Here is a 22,956-nt window from a genome sequence, read left to right on the forward strand (position 1 = left end):
TTCTTTATCCACAGCTTTCTTTCGGCTTTTATTGGCCTTGTTACCTTTAAAACAGCCTAGACAAATCGCAGTTTTTTGTTATTGTATAAAACAAAGCAGCATCTCATTGAAAATAATCTCATGGATTTGTTATACACTCCTGGAAATTGAAATAAGAACACCGTGAATTCATTGTCCCAGGAAGGGGAAACTTTATTGACACATTCCTGGGGTCAGATACATCACATGATCACACTGACAGAACCACAGGCACATAGACACAGGCAACAGAGCACGCACAATGTCGGCACTAGTACAGTGTATATCCACCTTTCAAAGCAATGCAGGCTGCTATTCTCCCATGGAGACGATCGTAGAGATGCTGGATGTAGTCCTGTGGAACGGCTTGCCATGCCATTTCCACCTGGCGCCTCAGTTGGACCAGCGTTCGTGCTGGACGTGCAGACCGCGTGAGACGACGCTTCATCCAGTCCCAAACATGCTCAATGGGGGACAGATCCGGAGATCTTGCTGGCCAGGGTAGTTGACTTACGCCTTCTAGAGCACGTTGGGTGGCACGGGATACATGCGGACGTGCATTGTCCTGTTGGAACAGCAAGTTCCCTTGCCGGTCTAGGAATGGTAGAACGATGGGTTCGATGACGGTTTGGATGTACCGTGCACTATTCAGTGTCCCCTCGACGATCACCAGTGGTGTACGGCCAGTGTAGGAGATCGCTCCCCACACCATGATGCCGGGTGTCGGCCCTGTGTGCCTCGGTCGTATGCAGTTCTGATTGTGGCGCTCACCTGCACGGCGCCAAACACGCATACGACCATCATTGGCACCAAGGCAGAAGCGACTCTCATCGCTGAATACGACACGTCTCCATTCGTCCCTCCATTCACGCCTGTCGCGACACCACTGGAGGCGGGCTACACGATGTTGGGGCGTGAGCGGAAGACGGCCTAACGGTGTGCGGGACCGTAGCCCAGCTTCATGGAGACGGTTGCGAATGGTCCTCGCCGATACCCCAGGAGCAACAGTGTCCCTAATTTGCTGGGAAGTGGCGGTGCGGTCCCCTACGGCACTGCGTAGGATCCTACGGTCTTGGCGTGCATCCGTGCGTCGCTGCGGTCCGGTCCCAGGTCGACGGGCACGTGCACCTTCCGCCGACCACTGGCGACAACGGAGACCTCACGCCCCACGTGTTGAGCAATTCGGCGGTACGTCCACCCGGCCTCCCGCATGCCCACTATACGCCCTCGCTCAAAGTCCGTCAACTGCACATACGGTTCACGTCCACGCTGTCGCGGCATGCTACCAGTGTTAAAGACTGCGATGGAGCTCCGTATGCCACGGCAAACTGGCTGACACTGACGGCGGCGGTGCACAAATGCTGCGCAGCTAGCGCCATTCGACGGCCAACACCGCGGTTCCTGGTGTGTCCGCTGTGCCGTGCGTGTGATCATTGCTTGTACAGCCCTCTCGCAGTGTCCGGAGCAAGTATGGTGGGTCTGACACACCGGTGTCAATGTGTTCTTTTTTCCATTTCCAGGAGTGTAGTACGATAAAAAATTACTTGATAGTTGACGCCTGTCGCTTGCCGCTACAGTATTGCTACATCGGCTGCTCGCTATTTCTCAGTTATAGGTGAAACACACTTATGATGCGGATCACTTCACAGATGTTGTTAATGTATGACGCGGAGCGATGTTGGACGCGACCGCCGCGAGGCACCACAGAAATGGCAAATGCGCTGTCAACAGCTTACTTTAAGTGGCCAAAGGCTACGGTAGACGACGCGTTTTGTAGCCCGGAATTTAAACTCATGTAGCAAGCTAACCACAACCACGTTACGTGCAGTGCATCCAACAGAACGGCGGTCGAAAATCTGTGACAGAATTAAAATCAAGATCTCTTTGTTCACAGCGATTAAAGCTAACCTCTAGGGGGAAACTTAAGACAGAAAAAATTTCAGTTCCAGCCTTGAAAGCTAACTGTAATTGCTCTCTGTCATTGGTTACCTGTAACCATCCTCACGCTGGCTACACGAGCTGCCATGTTACCAATGATGAGCAGTCCTCGCTGGCACTTGGTCGCATATTATACGCAACACACAGATTCCAAATTAATAAAAAGATTGATAGGAAGAAAAAATAAGTACAAATAAAAAAGTCAATACGGCGATGAAAACGACGCAGCGCGATATTAGAAATAAAACATTGCATTTAAACTAATTAATTGAATAAAAATAATGATCAAATTTCTTTGTTTAGATTTAGAAACAAAAAAATTCGTTACATGTGATGATATTCGAGCTGACGAAGTACTCTTCGGGTGTATCCGTTAACCATTACGCTATGACACAACACCCGGTTAAGAAGTGATAACCTAGTCGCATCAATGAATTACAGTCTTAAAAAACTCAGGTTCACACAATGTCGTGCGAAGCTTATTTAATGTAAGCCAACCGCTGTGCTTGTAACCGTTAATGTGACAATGGATCGCTTCGTGTGTGGAAGTAGCCAGTAGTGTTTGGTTAGTGCTGCGTATTAAATGTGTGTATTTCATCAGCTTCGTTGTGTGTGTGTGTGTGTGTGTGTGTGTGTGTGTGTCTGCTGGTTTTGCTGTTGTCATTATGTGTGCTGAAACACAAAATAAAACGTGGCAGACCTGTGATTGGGAATCCAGAAACATCAAGAAAGAATATCAGACAAGGAAATGGAAGTGAAATGACCAATTGTTCTGGCAGTCTGGGAACAGTGGACGGTTCTGGCGTGCATTGAGCGCTTTGAAGGAAGGAAACCAGCTCTAACGCGTGAAGTGCCAACTATCAAGTTCAAAAATGGTTCAAATGGCTCTGAGCACTATGGGACTTAACATCTGTGGTCATCAGTCCCCTAGAACTTAGAACTACTTAAACCTAACTAACCTAAGGACATCACACACATCCATGCCCGAGGCAGGATTCGAACCTGCGACCGTAGCAGTCGCGCGGTTCCGGACTGCGCGCCTAGAGCCGCGAGGCCACCGCGGCCGGCAACTATCAAGTACATCTACATCTACGTGATTACTCTGCTATTCATAATAAAGTGCCTAGCAGAGGGTTCAGTGAACCACCTTCAAGCTGTCTCTCTACCGTTCCACCGGCCGGAGTGGCCGAGCGGTTCTAGGCGCTACAGTCGGGAACCGCGTCACCGCTACGGTCGCAGGTTCGAATCCTGCCTCGGGCATGGATATGTGTGATGTCCTTAGGTTAGTTAGAGTTAAGTAGTTCTAAGTTCTAGGGGACTGATAACCTCAGCTGTTAAGTCCCATAGTGCTCGGAGCCATTTGAACCATTTTGAAAAAGGCCTTTGTGTTAATGATTGCCACACCAATTCACATATCATGTCTGTGGCACTACCTTTCCTATTTCGCGATAACACTAAACGAGCTGCCCTTCTTTGAACTTTTTCGATGTCATCCATCAGTCTCACCTGATGCGGATGCCACAACGCACAGCAATACTCCAGAATAGGGTGGACAAGCGTGGTGTAAGAATTCTCATTAGTAGACCTGTTGCAAGTTCTAAGTGTTCTGCCAATGAATCGCAGCCTTTGGTTTGCTCTACCCACAACATTATCTATGTGGTCATTCCAATTTAGGTTATTTGTAATTGTAATTCCTAAGTATTTAGTTGAATTTACAGCCTTCAGATTTGTGTGACTTATCGCGTAATCGAAATTTAGCAGATTTCTTTTAGTACTCGTGTGAATAACTTCACACTTTTCTTTATTCAGGGTCAGTTGCCACTTTTCGCACCATGTAGATATCTGATCTAAATCATTTTGCAATTCGTTTTGGGCATTTTAATAGAACTGTATAAATAACTCGCTGTCAGCGATACGAATGGGGCGGCGCTGTATTCGCTGAGTTCAGTCAGTCACGACGTGTGTAGGCTGCCACGAAATCGATCGGTCAATCGACCGATAAAACTGGTGCCTGTGAGCGAGCCGTGTGACAAGTGAAACACGGGACGCAGGTGCGGCGGCCGCGGGCGCCGGTGTTCGTGTCGCTGCCGCTGGCCGCAGGCACGTGGGCGGCGCTGCAGTCGGTGATCCCGGCCATGCTGGCGTACGGCGTGGCGGGCTACCCGCTGGTGATGCCGGGGGCGGCGGGCGGAGACCTGCAGGCAGAGGGCGCGGACGGCGGCGAACCGGACCGCGAGCTGTACGCCCGCTGGCTGCAGCTGGTGCACTTCCTGCCCGTGGTGCGCTACCGCCTGCTGCCCAGCGCCTACGACGAGCAGCTCGTCGACGTCGCCAAGGAGCTGACCGCACTGCGCGCCAAGACGGTCAGTGCTTGTACTAAGTCGCCAATTCGAGAGAGGTCGTGCTGTCCTCTCTCCCATCCCACAAACAACACTTTTTTTTAAAAGAGCCGTGTTACCAACTTAACCTGCTGGTACAGTACTTTATTTATACAACCAGCTTCTGTCATCTGACCATTATCAGGTTCTCACACAGAATTACGAGGGTCACTCCAAAAGAAATCCACACTATTTTTGTAAAAATACAGTTTTCATTCTACATGTGTGAAAGTATTACCACAGTCTAACATAACAGTCGCGACACTTCGCCTAGATTTTGTTGCCTTCAGCGCCAGCAGCGCCCCAAGCGGCCGGTAGGTTGAACTGTGAGTTCGGCGCGATCGTGAAATCGAATAGTGACTGTTTATTTTGATTTACACAATGGTTTTTACCATCGGGAGCGTTTGTAGCGCAATAAACTGCAGCAGCAATAGGAAGAAGACACCACAGCTGTCTTTTTCAGGTTTCCTAAGGATCCTGAGAGGTATATACCATCATGTTACTAAAGTGTATCGTCAGGATTCACTTGCAAACTGTATGTGTATAAATTATGAATGTTTCGTTTTAGGAGCAAAAAATGGCTAGTTAATAGCAGACGAGAAGACCTTATGAAGAAAGACCCGGTTTACCTGTATAATAATATTAGGTTTTGTTCGCTACATTTCGAACAAAACCAGTTCATGAACGCAGACAATAACAAACTCGTGTGGAATGCAGTACTCACACGGTTTGACATTCCAAATAAGCTACCTCAACTGACGATGAAGAGGAAACTGCCACAAAGGTTCGATAGTCAATCTAAAACTGTAAAACAGTCCTATGACACAGAAGCAGCCAGTTCAACTCTCCATGTATTAGTGCCAGATTCGTGAGAATCATCAACACAGACCTGCTTTGACGATGAAGTGGTTAGATTAAGTGCAGCTGTTCGTGTCTTACAAAAGCGTGTGTAGTGTCAGAATGTGCAGATCGCTAGACTTCGAGCGAAACTATTATGGGACAAGGATTTGCGTGAAATGTAATATAATCAGCTCATTATAATGTTTTCAGCATATTTCTCCCACTATTTGTTAGTTGCTTGTCCTACTTAGAATAATATAAAGATGAAGGTCGTACTTGTGGCAACAGGCGACAATGACAAACACAGTAGGCCTACAGAACGATAAACGAGCTGTCCATCGATTTTGCATGTAGAGGTACATGTCTGTGCTTCTTACATGTGATTCTGTGTGTTTATATTCTTTTGATATCGACGTGGTAAGCTGCAATTCTGTCCAATGTCACAAGTGTTTCTTCACGAATGTGTTGTAGCTTGCCACTATATTCATGGTTTTTGTCCATACTTGCGCTTATTTTAGAATCATTTTTAGAAACATATATGCCTTCTGATACTACACAAACTCTTGGAGGCAAGAAACTAACTTGAATAATTCGGAAATAACGTAGGAAATGGTTGCAAACAAACATTATGCTTACGACGCATCTGACGTTCACCTTACCTGCCGCTTGGGGCGCTAGTGTCGCTCCACCTGTCAAACGGCAACAACTTTTACAGCAGTGAGTGTCGCGACTGTTATATTAGACTGTGGTATTACTGTGTGTAGAAACATCCTTCCCGCTTGTTTTCAAACTTAGTTCAACCTGTTCCCGTGAGTGGCGCCGTCACAGCATGTCTTCAAAATGGCTGCTACACTTGACGTTCGTCAGAAGCAACGTGCTGTCATAGAACTCCTGTGCTGTGAAAACGAGACAGTGGGAAACATCCACAAGAGGTTTAAAAAAGTGTACGGAGATGCTGCTGTCGATCGCAGTAAAGCTAGTCGGTGGGCAAGCAGGTTTACGTGATGAAAGCGGGCACAGCAATAATGAGGATTGTCCTTGCAGTGGCAGGCCTCGTACTGCACACACTCCAGACAATGTGCAGAGAGTTAACGAATTGGTGGCTGCTGACAGATGCATCACAGTGAACGAATTGTCACGCTACGTTGGGATAGGGGAAGAAAATGTTTGCAGAATACTAAAAGTGTCGGCGTTAAAAAACGTTTGTGCCAGGTGGATTCCCAGGATGTTGAGCCGGCCGCGGTGGTCTCGCGGTTCTAGGCGCGCAGTCCGGAACCGTGCGACTGCTACGGTCGCAGGTTCGAATCCTGCCTCGGGCATGGATGTGTGTGATGTCCTTAGGTTAGTTAGGTTTAAGTAGTTCTAAGTTCTAGGGGACTAATGACCACAGCAGTTGAGTCCCATAGTGCTCAGAGCCATTTGAACCATTTTTTTGAACCCAGGATGTTGACAGTGGTTCACAAAGAAACAAGAAAAACGGTATGCAGCGAACTTTTGTAACAGTACGGTACGAGAATGGTGGAGATGAATTTCTTGGAGGAATTGTTACAGGTGATGAAAAATGGCTCCATCGTTTTATACCAGAGACGAAGAGGCAATCAATGGAGAGGCATCATGCAAATTCGCCCAATTAAAAAAAAAATTCAAAACCACACCTTCTGCTGGAAAAGTTATGGCTACATTTTTTTTCGATTCCGAAAGACTCTTGCTTGTGGACATCATGCCAAGTGGAACCACCATAAATTCTGATGCATATGTGACGACACTGAAGAAACTTTAAGCTAGACTTAGTCGTGTTCGACCACATTGGCAAAAGCAGGATGTTTTACTGTTGCACGACACTGCACGGCCACATGTCAGTCAAAAAACCATGGAAGCGATCACAAAACTCGGATGGACAACACTGAAACACCCGCCTTACAGTCCTGACCTGGCTCCATGTAACTATCATATCTTTGGGAAACTGAAAGACTCTCTTCGTGGAACAAGGTTTGAAGATAATGACTCCCTTGTGCACGCTGCCAAACAGTGGCTCCAACAGGTTGGTCCACAATTTTACCGTGCGGGTATATAGGCGCTGGTTCCAAGATGGCGTGAGGCAGTTGAGAGGGATGGAAATTATTTGGAGAAATGAAAATATTGTTCCTAAAGGATGTATCTACACACTGTAAAACTTTCAAACATGTAGATTAAAACATGGATTCAAAAAAAATAGGGTGCATTTCCTTTGGAGTGACCCTTGTATTGGGCGAAATACACTGAAGCGCCAAAGAAACTGGTATAGACATGCGTATTCAAATACAGAGATATGTAAACAGACAGAATACTGCGCTGCGGTCGGCAACGCTTATATAAGACGACAAGTGTCTGGTGCAGTTGTCAGATAGGTTACTGCTGCTACAATAGCAGGTTGTCAAGATTTAAGTGAGTTTGAACGTGGCGCTCGAGCTGTGGGACAGCGCATCTCCGAAGTAGCGATTAAGTGGGAATTATCCCGTATGACCAATTCACGAGTGTACCGTGAATATCAAGGATTCGGTAAAACATCAAATCTTCGACATAGCTGTGCCCGGAAACAGATCCTGCAAGGTTGGAACCAACGGCGACTGAAGAGAATCGTTCAACGTGACAGAAGTGTAACCCTTAAGCAAATTGCTGCAGATTTCAATGCTTGGCCATCACCAAGTGTCAATGTGCGAACCATTCAACGAAATATCATCGATATGGGCTTTCGGAACGGAATACCCACTCGTGTACCCTTGATGACTGCGCGACACAAAACTTTACGCCTCGCCTGGGCCCGCCAACACCGACATTGGACTGTTGATGACTGGAAACATGTTGCCTTGTTGGACAATTGTCGTTTCAAATTGTATCGAGCGAATAGATGTGTACGGGTATGGAGACAGCCTCATGAACCCACGGACCCTGCATGTTAGCAAGGGACTGTTTGAGCTGGTGGAGGCTCTTAATGGAGTGGAACGTGCGGTTGGAGTAATATAGGACCCCCTGATACGTCTAGATATGACTCTGACAGGTGACACGCACATAAGCATCTTGTCTGAATACCTGCATCCATTCATGTGCATTGTGCATTCCGGGGAAATTGGAGAATTCCAGCAGGACAATGCGGCACCGTGCACATCCAGAATTGCTACAGAGTGGCTCCAGGGACATCAACAAGTGTGGCGTGTGAACCATTCAACAAAGAATCATCTATATGGGCATTCGAAGCCGAAGGCCCACTCATGTACCCTTGATGACTGCATGACACAAAGCTTTATGCCTCGCCTGGGCCCTGTCAACACCGACATTGGACTGTTGATGACTGGAAACAAGTTGCCTGGTCGGACGAGTTTCATTTCAAATTGTGTAAAGCAGATGGACGTGTATGGATATGGAGACAACCTCATGAATCCATGGACCCTGCATGTCAGCAGGGGCCTGTTCAAGCTGGTGGAGTCTCTGTAATGGTGTGGGGCGTGTGCAATTGGAGTGACATGGGACCCCTGATACGTCTAAACATGGTTCAGACAGGTGACATGTACGTAAGCATCCTGTCTGATCATCTGCATCCATACATGTGAATTGTAGTACATTCCGACGGAGTTAGACAATTCCGGCAGGACAGTGCGACACCCTACATGTACAGAATTGCTGCAGAGTGACTTAAGGAACACTCTTCTGGTTTTAAACACTTCCGCTGGCCACCAAACTCCCCAGGCATGAACATTATTGAGGATATCTGGGATGCTTTGCGAAGTGCTGTTCGGAAGAGATCTCCACCCCCTCGTACTCTCACGGATTTATGGACAAGCCTGCAGGATTCATGGTGTCAATTCCCTCCAGCATTACTTCAGACATTAGTCGAGTCCATGCTATTTCTTGGTGTAGCACTTCTGCGTGCTCGCAGTGGCCCTACACAATATTAGGCCGGAGTACCAGTTTCTTTAGCTCCTCAATGTATAAAATAATTATTGTCAGGTATAAAACCATGAATAATACACTGTTACCACAGTGTAATATCAGTGTAAATGTGTGGCGTGAATCTGTTCACAGTGTTAACAATGATGTGACGAAAGTCATGGGACAGCAATATGCACATATACCGATGACAGTAGTGTTATGTAAACAAGGGTAAAAGGGCACTGCATTGGTGGAACTGTCATTTGTACTCAGGTGAAAAGGTGTCCAACATGACTGGAATTAACAGACTTCGAACGCAGAATGGTAGTTTGAGCTAGACACATGGGACACTGCATTTCAGAAATCGTTAGGGAATTCAATATTCCGATCTACAGCATCACGAGTGTGCCGAAAATACCAGATTCCGGGCATTGCCTCTCACCACGGACAGCACAGTGGCTTACGGCCTTCACTTAACGACCGAGAGCAGCGGTGTTGGCGTAGAGTTGTCAGTGCTAACAGACAAGCAACACTGCATGAAATCACCGCAGCAATCAATGTAGGACGACGACGAATGTATCCTTTAGAACAATGTAGCGAATTTTGGTGTTAATGGGCTATGACAGTAGACGACAGATGCGAGTACCTTTGCTGACAGCACGACATCACCTGCAGCGTCTCTCCTAGGCTTGTGACCATACCAGTTGGATTCTAGTTGAGTGGAACAACGTGGCCCGGCCAGATGAGTCCTCATTTCAGTTGGTGAGAGCCAATGGAAGGGATCGAACGTACACAGGCACTACAAAACCATGGACCCAAGTTGTCAATGAGGCACTGTGCAAGCTGGTGGTGGCTCCATAATGGTGTAGGCTGTGTTTATATGGAATGGACTCAGTCCTCTGGTCCAACGGAATTAATCATTGGCTGGAAATGGTTAAGTTCGGCTGCTTGGAGACGATTTGCAGCCATTTACGGACTTTGTGTTCCCAAACAACGATGTCATGTCACTGCGCCAGAAATATCCACAACTGGTTTAAAGAACATTCTGGACAATTCGAGCAAATGATCTAGCCACCCGAATCGCCTGACAGGGTTCCCATCGGATATTTATGGGCTGTAATTGAGAGGTCGGTTCGTGCTCAACATACTGCCATGTCGAGTTGCTGCATTATGCCAGGAAGGAGGAGGTTCGTTACGACGTTAGGAGGTATCCCATAACTTTTGTCACCTCAGTGTAGTTTTAACAGTACTAAGTAGACAGGTTTAAGTACTTCTAAGTCTAGGGGATTGAAGACCTCAGGTGTTAAGTCCCATAATGCTCAGAGCCGTTTGAGCCATTTTAAATCACCTGACGATAACGATTTTATATTTCGCCTAAGACGGTACTGTTAATACTTTTATGTGAGAACCTGATTATAGTCAGACGACTGAAACTGGTTGTATAAGTAAAGTACTTTACCAGCTGCTCAAGAGGATAATATGAAAATTTTCAAATGTATTAGAGCTGTGAGGCGCCCTCTCCTAAAAATGTATTGGAACCTTTTTTTATTTATCTTCATATGGACTATCCAGGATCACGTAACGATAGTTGTCTTTCTCTGTCGTTTGCTATTTTTCCAGTACTTCTCCTCACGCTAAGGTTTCCTTTCTTTTGTCCGTTTTGTTCCTGATTTCTTATTTATTCTTCCCGGAAAGTCATCTAAATTTCGTATATTACTGTTGGTTTATGTAGGTATGATATGCAGCCAGTCCGTTTTTATGGTTTCGTACCTCAATCGGTAAAAATGGAACCCTTATATGATCACTTTATTGTCCGTCTATCGGTCTGCCTGTCTGTTTGTGTGTCAAAATTTTGCGCACAACCATTTCTCTCAGGAACGGGTGACGTATCAAGTTGAAATTTGTCACATGTCCCTTGGCGATGTACAAAAGTGATTGTTCTAGGTCAATTCAATCAAAAGATACGGCCATTTATGCCACATACTCGTATTTTGATACTCGCAACCTCGTTCACCAAATTATATAGGGTACCTCCCGTTCACCTCGAATCAAGAAATTTGGCAGGAACCACGGTAAAATAATATTAGTCATGAAAATAAATCCGAAAACTGTTAATTATAATTATACCCCACGAAAAAATATTTCTTTTATCGTTTGTTGTTCCTTTTCAAGCTTGAAATTGAAATATTCTCGAAAGTCTTTTAATCCCTGGGGTCGGTATCTTGCCAGTATCAACGTAGATAAGAGCCAAAAACTGTCGAGCTTCTCGATTCTCGGAACAGATGGACTGTCTATACACATAAATAAGTTTGTACGAAATCCTAAGAGCACGAAACTTACTCGAACCCGGCCAATTTCTCAATTTAATACCATTTATTTTACGATTAAGTAATTTTTTAGGCATTGGAGGACCGTCATCGGATGGTGGTATTACAGGACGATGATTTTCCAGACCAAATGCAGTTTGACGCTAAGGTTGTTGCGCTGGCGAAAATAACTGAAATTTAGGCTTAAGATAACAAAATGTTTACGAAAAAGGTTTTATAGCAAATAGACACCGAATGTAAATGCAACGAGTTTGCGGATGCTAGTCATTGCATTTTGCCGCATAATTATCTTTGACAAGAGATGCATTATATCATGGAATAACATACACTCCTGGAAATGGAAAAAAGAACACATTGACACCGGTGTGTCAGACCCACCATACTTGCTCCGGACACTGCGAGAGGGCTGTACAAGCAATGATCACACGCACGGCACAGCGGACACACCAGGAACCGCGGTGTTGGCCGTCGAATGGCGCTAGCTGCGCAGCATTTGTGCACCGCCGCCGTCAGTGTCAGCCAGTTTGCCGTGGCATACGGAGCTCCATCGCAGTCTTTAACACTGGTAGCATGCCGCGACAGCGTGGACGTGAACCGTATGTGCAGTTGACGGACCATGAGCGAGGGCGTATAGTGGGCATGCGGGAGGCCGGGTGGACGTACCGCCGAATTGCTCAACACGTGGGGCGTGAGGTCTCCACAGTACATCGATGTTGTCGCCAGTGGTCGGCGGAAGGTGCACGTGCCCGTCGACCTGGGACCGGACCGCAGCGACGCACGGATGCACGCCAAGACCGTAGGATCCTACGCAGTGCCGTAGGGGACCGCACCGCCACTTCCCAGCAAATTAGGGACACTGTTGCTCCTGGGGTATCGGCGAGGACCATTCGCAACCGTCTCCATGAAGCTGGGCTATGGTCCCGCACACCGTTAGGCCGTCTTCCGCTCACGCCCCAACATCGTGCAGCCCGCCTCCAGTGGTGTCGCGACAGGCGTGAATCGAGGGACGAATGGAGACGTGTTGTCTTCAGCGATGAGAGTCGCTTCTGCCTTGGTGCCAATGATGGTCGTGTGCGTGTTTGGTGCCGTGCAGGTGAGCGCCACAATCAGGACTGCATACGACCGAGGTACACAGGGCCAACACCCGGCATCATGGTGTGGGGAGCGATCTCCTACACTGGCCGTACACCACTGGTGATCGTCGAGGGGACACTGAATAGTGCACGGTACATCCAAACCGTCATCGAACCCATCGTTCTACCATTCCTAGACCGGCAAGGGAACTTGCTGTTCCAACAGGACAATGCACGTCCGCATGTATCCCGTGCCACCCAACGTGCTCTAGAAGGTGTAAGTCAACTACCCTGGCCAGCAAGATCTCCGGATCTGTCCCCCATTGAGCATGTTTGGGACTGGATGAAGCGTCGTCTCACGCGGTCTGCACGTCCAGCACGAACGCTGGTCCAACTGAGGCGCCAGGTGGAAATGGCATGGCAAGCCGTTCCACAGAACTACATCCAGCATCTCTACGATCGTCTCCATGGGAGAATAGCAGCCTGCATTGCTGCGAAAGGTGGATATACACTGTACTAGTGCCGACATTGTGCATGCTCTGTTGCCTGTGTCTATGTGCCTGTGGTTCTGTCAGTGTGATCATGTGATGTATCTGACCCCAGGAATGTATCAATAAAGTTTCCCCTTCCTGGGACAATGAATTCACGGTGTTCTTATTTCAATTTCCAGGAGTGTATTTACAAGCATTGAGACAGACTCAGGGCGTCCATATGATGGTTTGTGGGGGGTCTGGTCCTAGACGTGGGGGTATGAAACATTTTTAAGATTTTTGAAGGCGAATGGCGTCATAAAAGAACTCCAGTTCTGACCCTGTTAAAGATATGTGTAATATCAACTTTTATTTTTTCTTTTCCCTGAGAGCTAGGGTGTGTACATGAATTGAACTTTTGTCTGTAGAAACATGGCAATATACTACTACTACTACTAATAATAATAATAATAATTAAGAACAAAGGTAACAGTAAACTAACAGACTGAATTGTTAAATGAATAAAGTGTGAAACAGTTAAAAGCATGGTACCATACATCCAACTGATGATGAGCCTGCAGTGGCTCCAAAACTAGTTAATGGTACAATAAATCATATTTATTTGAAAAAGCAACTGTGTGCATACCATGCCTACATAAACTGCTAAGTGAAGTCAAAGTTGCATAACGGATATAATAAAAAAAAATCTTAAAAGAGCTTCTTTCTGGTATTTGTAAGTCTTTGATGTTGTTTCTTTTTAGTTCTTTGACACGTACTGTTTTTTCCCATTCCTTCAACTACCTTGTATTACAGGGCCACTCCAATTTGGCACTATAGTCATGCTGACCCAATGCCATGTGACTTCCAATTTTCTGAACACAACTGGATAACCTCCAGCAACATGATTCCCCACATTAATATATTTCTATATAGTAATTAATATTTGGTACATTACTTTATCTAGCTCATACTTAAGTTTTGCGGGGCAGTGTACTATAATTAGAAAGCATATTCGCATTTAGAATACAAATTTCTGCATGTGAAGGCATAGATGATGAAAATATCCAGAGAGCCTATGAAGCATTATCTGAGCAGCTAAGTGACGTGGATAAACTGAACGAAGAGTGTTGGGTAGAGGGATAGAGTGAAGCTGAGGAGATCAAGGAACCCATTATCATCCATGGCATGACTTTCTTTTTATAATTACACTTTATAGTTAATCATTCTCTAAAATTTTGCCAGTTTTTGTCAACAATGTGAAGTCGTCAACTCAGTAAAATGCTTATAACTGTATGAAATTGCAAGCTTTACATATCATCTCTGATCAAAAAGAAGTATAGTCTTGAGGTGACATTTCAACTAGGCTCACCATATGTAAAATTTTTAAAGTAGGGTGTTTATTAAAGAAAAGAAGGATTCTCAGAAAGGTATTTAGTAAGTGAAATGCCATAAGCACCTCTACAACTTGAGCTTTCTTCTGAACAGGTGAACTGTTTTCTACAAACAATGGCATTGTATTTAATGAAGTATTACTTGCTCCAACAAATTTTCTGTTCTTTTCACTACTCAAGTTTCTCTCAAGATAGCCAGCCCTTTTGTTTCCAATAATCAAAAAAGCTGTTAAACATTTTACATTTTGCCTCACTGTCACAACAATAAGGATATTTTTGCTTTTGTTAACCTGAAATTTACACTTCGTCTTCTTATGCCTGTTACAAATACTACCCAGTGGTTCTTTCACTGGTCCCTGCCAATGTGCTAACAGCAAGTTATCCTCAAGAAATTAGTATTACAAAAAATAATAGCCAATAGAAAGAAACGACAGCGATATTTTTTCTTCTTACGCATACCACAGTCTAACTCCAACTTTGCAACCATGACCCAGATATTTAAGGTTAATACTGAACTGCATGGAACTATTTCTTTCACACTTCATGGACTCATATAATACTATACTTGTTTCAAATTTCAAGGATTTTTCATTGTTAAATTACACTACCTAACAAAAAAGGTGAAGCACCAAGAAGGCATCGCTGGATGTCAATGTAACTTCTTACACATACACACCATTGGTGGACAAATAAATAACTGTAATTGAAATTTTCTGTGAAAGGTGCACTATGTGATAAAAAGTATCTGGACACCTGGCTGAAAATGACTTACAAGTTCATGATGCCCACCATCAGTAATGCTGGAATTGAGTATAGTGTTGGCCCACCCTTAGCCTTGATGACAGCTTCCACTCTCGCAGGCTGGAAGGTTTCTTAGGGAATGATTGTTCATTCTTCAAAGAGTCCTGCACTGAGGAGTGGTATCGACGTCAGTTAGTGAGGCCTGGCACGTAGTTGACATTCCAAAACATTTCAGAGGTGTTGTACAGGATTCAGGTGAGGACTCTGTGCAGGCCAGTCCATTACAGGCATGTTATTGTTGTGTACCCTCTCTGCCACAGGCCGTGCATTATGAACAGGTGCTCAGTCATGTTGAAAGATGCAATCGCCATCCCCAAATTGCTCTTCAACAGTGGGAAGCAAGAAGGTGCTTAAAACATCAATGTAGGCCTGTGCTGTGATAGTGCCATGTGAAACAATAAGGGGTGCAAGCCCCCTCCATGAAAACACAACCACACCATAACACCACTGCCTCCAAATTTTACTGTTGGCACTCCACACACTGGCAGATGATAACCACCAGGCATTCACCATACCCACACCCTGCCATCGGATCACCAGATTGTGTACCGTGATTCATCACTCCACACAACATTTTCCACTGTTCAGTCATCCAACGTTTACACTCCTTACACCAAGCAAAGTGTCGTTTGGCATTTACCAGTGCGATGTGTGGCTTATGAGCAGCTGCTCGACCAAGAAATCCAAGTTTTCTCACCTCCCACCTAACTGTCATAATAGTTGCAGTGGATCCTGTGTGATGACAGCTTTTGAGCTGTAGTGTCCCTTCACATTTCCACTTCACTATCACATTGGAAACAGTGGAGCTAGGGATGTTTAGGACTTTGGAAATCTCATGCACAGATGTATGACACAAGTGACACCCAATCACCTGACCACGTTCGAAGTCCACGAGTTCCACAGAGCACCCCATTCTGCTCTCTCACGATGTCTAATGTCTAATGAGCTTGCTGATATGGAGTAGGTGGCAGCACAATGCACCTAATATGAAAAACGTATGGTTTTGGGGGTGCCCGGATACTTTTGATCACATAATGTACAACTTCCATCAGAGTGCATTAGCTTTGTTGATGTTTAGTGTTGTTACCCGGACTGGTAGAATATAAGAGATAAGTGAACAGCATCAAATGTTGAGTTTTCATATACTCAGGTGAGTGAGACAGTGTTATCATCACCTGACAGAGTTTGAAAGGTGCCTTATGTGGGTCTCCATTTGGTAGGCTGCTTGAACCAAGCAATATCCAGATGGCATTCAGACATGAATTAGGACTGTGTGAGAATGTGAGGGCAAGCATACTCATAGTAAAGGTTCCAGTTTACAAAGTCTGACCAGGGAGGATCACCATATTGACTGCCAAGCATATCATAGCCCATTCACATCTGTGTTTGACATCTGAGAGCAAGTAATTTTCTCCCTGGAACATTCTATGTCATCCCAGACCTTTGGTCAGAGACTACTAGCAATTGGACTAGGAAATTGCTGTCCCATTCAAAGACTGCCATTGATGTGGCAACTCAAACTGCCACATTTGGAGTGGTAGCATGACCAGGAAGCATGGACTGCTAATGAATGGCATTGCATTGTATTCAGTGAAGGATTGTGGTTCTGTACTATGTGAAATGACCACCATCAGTAGGAAGGTGGTGACCTGGGGAGGTGTCCCATTCTTCAAATGATTTGAAGAGGCATAGTGGTATCACTCTTTGTGTCATGGTGTGGGGAGCCATTGGCTATATCGAACCCACAGCTGGTAGTGACTGAGGGAACTCTAACGGCACAATGGTATATCATGGCAGAAGAACTGTCACTGTCCACACATGATGCATGTGTGGACAATGTTGAGATACTCCCATGGCCAGAAAGATCCACACATCTGTCCCAAGTAGAACATTTCTGGGATGAGCATGAATGTTATCTCTGACCCATTGCCAGTATCCAGGATATCAAGAACCAGAGAAAATAGTTGTGGGCTAGCTTGCCTTATGGGAGGAAACAACAGCATTATGACACCCTTCCCAACCAAATTAGTGCATGCATCCATGTCAGTGGGGGTGCAACACCATACTGATATGTTAGCTTGTACTGCCAAGTTCTCTGTAAATTTGACTCAGTTTTGTAATTGCTACACTAAGATCACATACCCTCTCAGTCCATAAGGTTTCATTTTGTTTCCTCCCCCTCTTCTCGGCACTTCAGTTTTTTTTTTTTTTTTTTTTTTGTCGGGCCGCGCCATTAGAAATGTACACTTGGAACAAGGGAGAAATTAAATAAAACAAATAAAAAAATCATTCAAAACATTTTAAATGTTAGATTCATATACAATAAAATTCAGACATTTGATGAGATATGCAAATGGCTGCTGGATACGACCAGCATACAAAAAAAATGAGTATAATCAGCATTTGGTGAAATGACTGACAGCTGACTTGTAATACATGTTGACAGACAGTATAACTTTGACAGTCACTCCAAAGATAGTATCACAGTCTTAAGAGAAGTCTAAGTTTTATTGACATATTGACAGGCATTAATTGAAAAAAGTCAAAATGAGCATAAGGAAAGGATGTAGAGCAATTTAACTAAAAAAACTCCACCTGAACAGGCCATGAAGGCCCAATGTTACCAAATGGCTGCCATGCCATCCTCATCTCATGGACATCACTGGATGTGGGTATGGAGGGGCATGTAAACACCACACCACTCTCTTGACCGTTGTCAGTTTCTGTGACTGGAACACTACTTCTCAGTCAAGTGGCTCCTCATTTTGCGTCATGAGGGCTGAATGTGCCCTGCTTTGCAACAGCGCACAGCATACAAGGACAATCTCCAATCCAAGTGTTGGCCAAGCCCAACAGTACTTAACTTTGGTGATCTGATGCAATTCAGTGTTCCCAATGTAGCAAGGCCAAGGACAATTTAACACCTGTGCGCTATTGGGACAGGGTCCTCCAACCTACTGTCGATTTGTATAGTCAGTATTTTGACAAAGGGTTTGTTGTTAGAGTTGATTATGCTTTAACACACCTTGTGAAGAACTTCCTCCATGGGACAGGAATGGAATAACCTGCAATATCTGCCATTGTGAACTGGACTGGGCATGTATGAGACCATTTGAAACTTTCAATGCATGATCATTTAAATCTGCCTCATACTCTGGATGTTCTTAGTTAGTTAGTTAGTTATATAGTGGAGATGCTGAGTCGCATAGGCACAATAAAAAGATTCACACACTCATAGCTTTCAGCCATTAAGCCTTTGTCAGCAGTATACACACACACACACACACACACACACACACACACACACACACACACACACACATATATATATGCAAACGAAACTTGCACACATGTCTGCAGTCTCAGAGAGCTACTTAATGGCCAAAGCTATGAGTGTGTGAATCTTTTTATTGTGCCTATCGCGACTCAGCAAATCTGCTATATGGTGAGTGGCAACTTTACTTCTCTGGTATTATTACATTCCATCCTGGATTTTCCATTGTTTGATTAGTTAGTTATATAGTTAGTTAGTTTCATGTTCCATGGATTATTTTGCATGTCAATGAATCATTTTACATTCACATCACAAATTAATTTTTAAATATAGCTACATGCTGAACATATAGATGTGAGTTAGTAATTTCTATGCACCACCTTTTACACATTGCAATAACAGAAATTATTCTATGGAATAGAAGGAATAATCACAGAGAAGCTTTTTCAGTTTGTTTTCAAATTTTACTTCGCTGTCTGTCACACATTTTATTTCACTAGGTAAGTGATAAAAAATTTTAGTTGCAGCGTTGTGCACCCCTTTTTGTGATAAAGACAACCTTATTATGGATTAATGTATGTCATATTGCTTTCTGGTATAGTAATTACATTCATTGTCGTTCCTTTTGAACTGCAGTGTATTCTATACAATGAACTTCATGAGGGAATAAATATACTGTGAAGCAGTATTCAGAATGCTAAACTCTTTAAACAGTTGTCTGCAAGATGATCATTGATGAGTACCACATGTTATCTCACAGCATGTTTTTGACATAGAAAATTTTCTTTCTTAAAGGTGAGTTACTATAGAACATATTACATTATTGAATGAAAATACACAAAATGTGTCAACTTACTGATTTATATCTCCCCAAGTTTTGCAGTGATTGTAAGAGCAACTGTGTTGTTTTATGGGTTCCAAAATGTGTTTTTTCCAGTTTAAATTCCCATTCAAATGTACAACTACAAATTCTGGAGTTTGTCTTATTTGTTATTTACACACGTGTTACACTTATCATTGTTGTAGCACCCCTAGTTGTTCAGGACTGAATATGTTGTGTCCTTATAAAATTGTATGTGAGACCATTTGCAGAAAACCAGTCAATGATCCTTTTAAGAACATTGTTTACAATTTTTTTCTGTTTCTGTATGTATCCTTGGATTTATTACAATACTAGTGTCATCCACAAAAAGAACTAATTCTGCTTTTTATGTAGTAGATAAAAGATTCTTTATGTAATGAGGGACAGCGGTGGACCTCAGATTGAGCCCCTTTACTATATTAGCTGCATTACTAAGTACAACTGTCTGCATTATTTTTGTTAGATATGACATTATCCATTCATTGGCTATACTATCAGTTCCTTAAAATGCCCATTTATGAAGTAGAATATTGTGATTCACACAGTAAAATGCCTTAAATAGGTCACAGAAAATATCTACCATCACTATTTTATTATTTAATGCTTGTAAAATTTGGCGAGTGGTCATGTAAATACATTCTCAGTGAGTAACTCTTCTGACACCCAATCTGTAATTTGCTGAGGATATTATTTTTTGAAAGGTAAGATATCACTCTAGAACACATCACCTTCTCAAAAATTGTATAATGAGCCCAGCAATGAAATAGGTTGGTTGTTATTGGCGTCTTCCATACCATCTTTCTCAAACAGGGGTTTGGCAGTGGCATATTTAAACCTCTCTGAAAAAAAAAAAATGCCTTGAGTTAGTGATCCATTACATATTTCTCATGAGACTGGGGTTATTGTATTTTTCCTACTGAGGAGGGCAGCTACCAAATAGTGGAACAAGCTTGATCAGAAATGTCTTGACATTCTGTGGACAGCATACCAAGGACAAGTCACACATTTGACAATGCACAAGGCAGAGCAATGTGTGTTGAATGTTATCAGGCAGAAAACTTTGCTTTCATACATGTGCATTTTTGAACAGACTATTTTTATTTTATTTCATAGTAAAGTAATTTTTGCTTAGTTTTTTATGATTTATTTGTTCATACTATTCTCTCTATGAATCTAACCCTATACACATTCACAAGTATGAAGATAAACTATTTTTTTTTAATTTAAGCAGTTTAATTTGGTCTCTTTGTCCTTGGTTTGTTTCCCACAGTCTTCTTCTCATTGCTCAGCATGTAATATTTCTTCTTGTAGGTTACTCCAGTGTTGAAGAAGTTCACAGAAATGGCCCTGGTGTCAGGCCTACCAGTCATCCGACCTCTGTGGATGTTGGATCCAGCAGATCACACCTGCCATCGTGTGCTAGATCAGTTCTCTGTTGGTGATGAGATACTTGTGGCACCAGTACTGGAGCCTGGTGCTGTGCATCGAGAAGTCTACCTTCCTGCAGGTGTCTGGAGAGATGGAATTGATGGAAGCCTGCGCAAGGGCAGTCGCTGGCTGCACCATTACCATGTTAGCCCCGACCACATTGCCTACTTCATGAAGATGCCAGACAACACTCGGTTTTAATGTCCTCATATCATTTTACCATGATGATTGATAAAGAACTTCATAAAAATAGTCTCCTTACTTGGAAGAGTACAAATGAATAGAAAGCATGAAGTAAAAATATTACTCAGAATGTAATGAGAGGAGTTCTCAGACTGCTCAGAGTGATTTCATTTCTTTCACAAGTTGAAGGGAAATATATCAAAAGCATGAAGTGCCTTCTATATGAATGCTCTAAACAGTTTTTGATAGTGTAACAATTTTGTCTGATGTCATGTTATTTGGTAGTGTTTTACATAGCATCTCAAGACTTCAAATGTTTCTTAGAAACTTAAAGCATTCCATATTATGTACCTGAAATAGTGGTGTGCTACTCAGGAATATGTGTCTCTTCACCTCTCCTGTCTCCTAGATTATGTTGATATATGTAATTTTAAATATGTCGTTTGTAGAAAAATCCAGAGCAAGAATATCAGTTGTACATTGGGAGATGTCATCAACCCTCTTTTACAGAAACCAAGAAGATAAATGAGACAACAGAATCTCATGAACTGATATGAAGTGACATGAAGTTTTGTTGTTTAGCTCTCACTAAGCATTGGTTCAAATCTGAGAACAGATAACAGAAGATTCTTCTATGAAGCATGCAAAAACAATGTTTGTGCTAACAATTACAGTGACCACATTAAAAGTTCACTGTTAGGTTTCTACCTGGACTGTTGGTCTAGTTTTCATGAAACACTGATGAAGCAATTACATAATATTTTTACACTTTAAAGTCATTAGTATTTTTAAGAAGTTTTACTACAATGAGGGTGGCATTGTTTTTATTATGAACCAAGAGACTGGGACTGGAAAATACTTATGTGCTTGTTACATATCTGTGATAGTTGATGTTTCATTGGTGACATGAATTGTTTTCATGATTATTGTTACATATGATAAAATATAAATGCAAGAGACAACTACATAGAAAGTGTAGTTTCATATTTGCTATCAGAAGTCAGAGAAGTGAGGAAGTTTGCTGTAGTGTTTAAACCTTCCATCAGATATATGCACAGAATATTTAAACTATAATACCATGTTATTTTTAAATGCTAAACATTACTCAAAGTAAAATGACTTAGTGAAATAAGAACCTTGTAAGAGATGTAACTGAAGAGTCTTATACTCCTTAGAAAATGAACTGTGAAAGGTAGCATATTCACAAATATATTTTTTAAAAATTAGAGAAAATGTTCTGAAAGACACAGCAATTATATTACATGGATATGTTAATCATTTTGATGTAGCTTTAAGTTTTAATTTCATCTGTCACTGAAGAGTCTTAATTTTTGAACACTGTGACCTAGTATTATAAATATATTGAAAGTCATAGGCAAATATATGACAATTTTGTTCTCTAATTGTTTTATATTTTCTAATCCTTTTCTGTGAGGTGTAACACATACACTCATTTTTGTTAGGATTTTGAGTTGTGTCCAATTGTTAAGTGTAATTTGGAAAAAAAGAAAATGGAATCAGAAACTGTGAACAATGACTGGGAAAGACTGTCAAGAATTTCCCACAAAACCAGAATGATGATACCTTTTTAATAAAGGAGTAGTCTCTATTTTGAATAGGTGCATACCTTGTTTTAAGAAAAGTAGAAAGCATAGAATTGTACTCACATTGCGTCAGTCATATTAGTACTTTTACTGCAAGGAGAATATATTCTCTTAGTGAAATTTAAAGCATAGTTCCATGAAGATGCCATTGGGAACTTGATCGACAGCATGTGAACCTTAGATAGTTTCAGCAGTGTTGAAAGTGTTGCTAAATGTTGAAAGATGCATATAAATGTAGTTATTCCACTACAAAGCTGATATCTGGCTTTAATTAAACAGTAAAATCCAGTGATACGTACAAGAGAATGTGGTATGCAGTGTACAAGGGTAGTTTAGTAATTAAACAGAGAAATAGCTGTACAGCAAATGTGATTCATTAAATTAGCACAGTTTTTATCTACCCTTCCAGATAGTCCCCACCAACTTCTATGCACTTGCCCTGTCTTCTTATCTCTCAGTGGAG

At 43.0% G+C, this 22,956-nt stretch overlaps 1 protein-coding gene across 2 annotated transcripts in view; it reads left to right on the plus strand.

Moving 5' to 3' along the window:
- The window catches only part of LOC126198954 (myogenesis-regulating glycosidase), a 750,462-nt gene extending 728,204 nt beyond the window's left edge, over nt 1-22,258 (plus strand). Inside the window, exons 11-12 of one of the 2 annotated variants that reach the window (XM_049935600.1) lie at nt 4,008-4,319; nt 20,590-22,258. In XM_049935600.1, the coding sequence (XP_049791557.1) occupies nt 4,008-4,319; nt 20,590-20,907 (630 nt within the window). In that variant the 3' untranslated portion in view covers nt 20,908-22,258. The remainder of the gene's footprint in view (nt 1-4,007; nt 4,320-20,589) is intronic. The other variant, XM_049935601.1, reaches the window with a different exon arrangement.
- Nucleotides 22,259-22,956: the final 698 nt, after the last annotated feature.

This window comes from Schistocerca nitens, chromosome 8 (assembly GCF_023898315.1).
Source record: "Schistocerca nitens isolate TAMUIC-IGC-003100 chromosome 8, iqSchNite1.1, whole genome shotgun sequence".
Lineage (NCBI taxonomy): Eukaryota > Metazoa > Arthropoda > Insecta > Orthoptera > Acrididae > Schistocerca > Schistocerca nitens.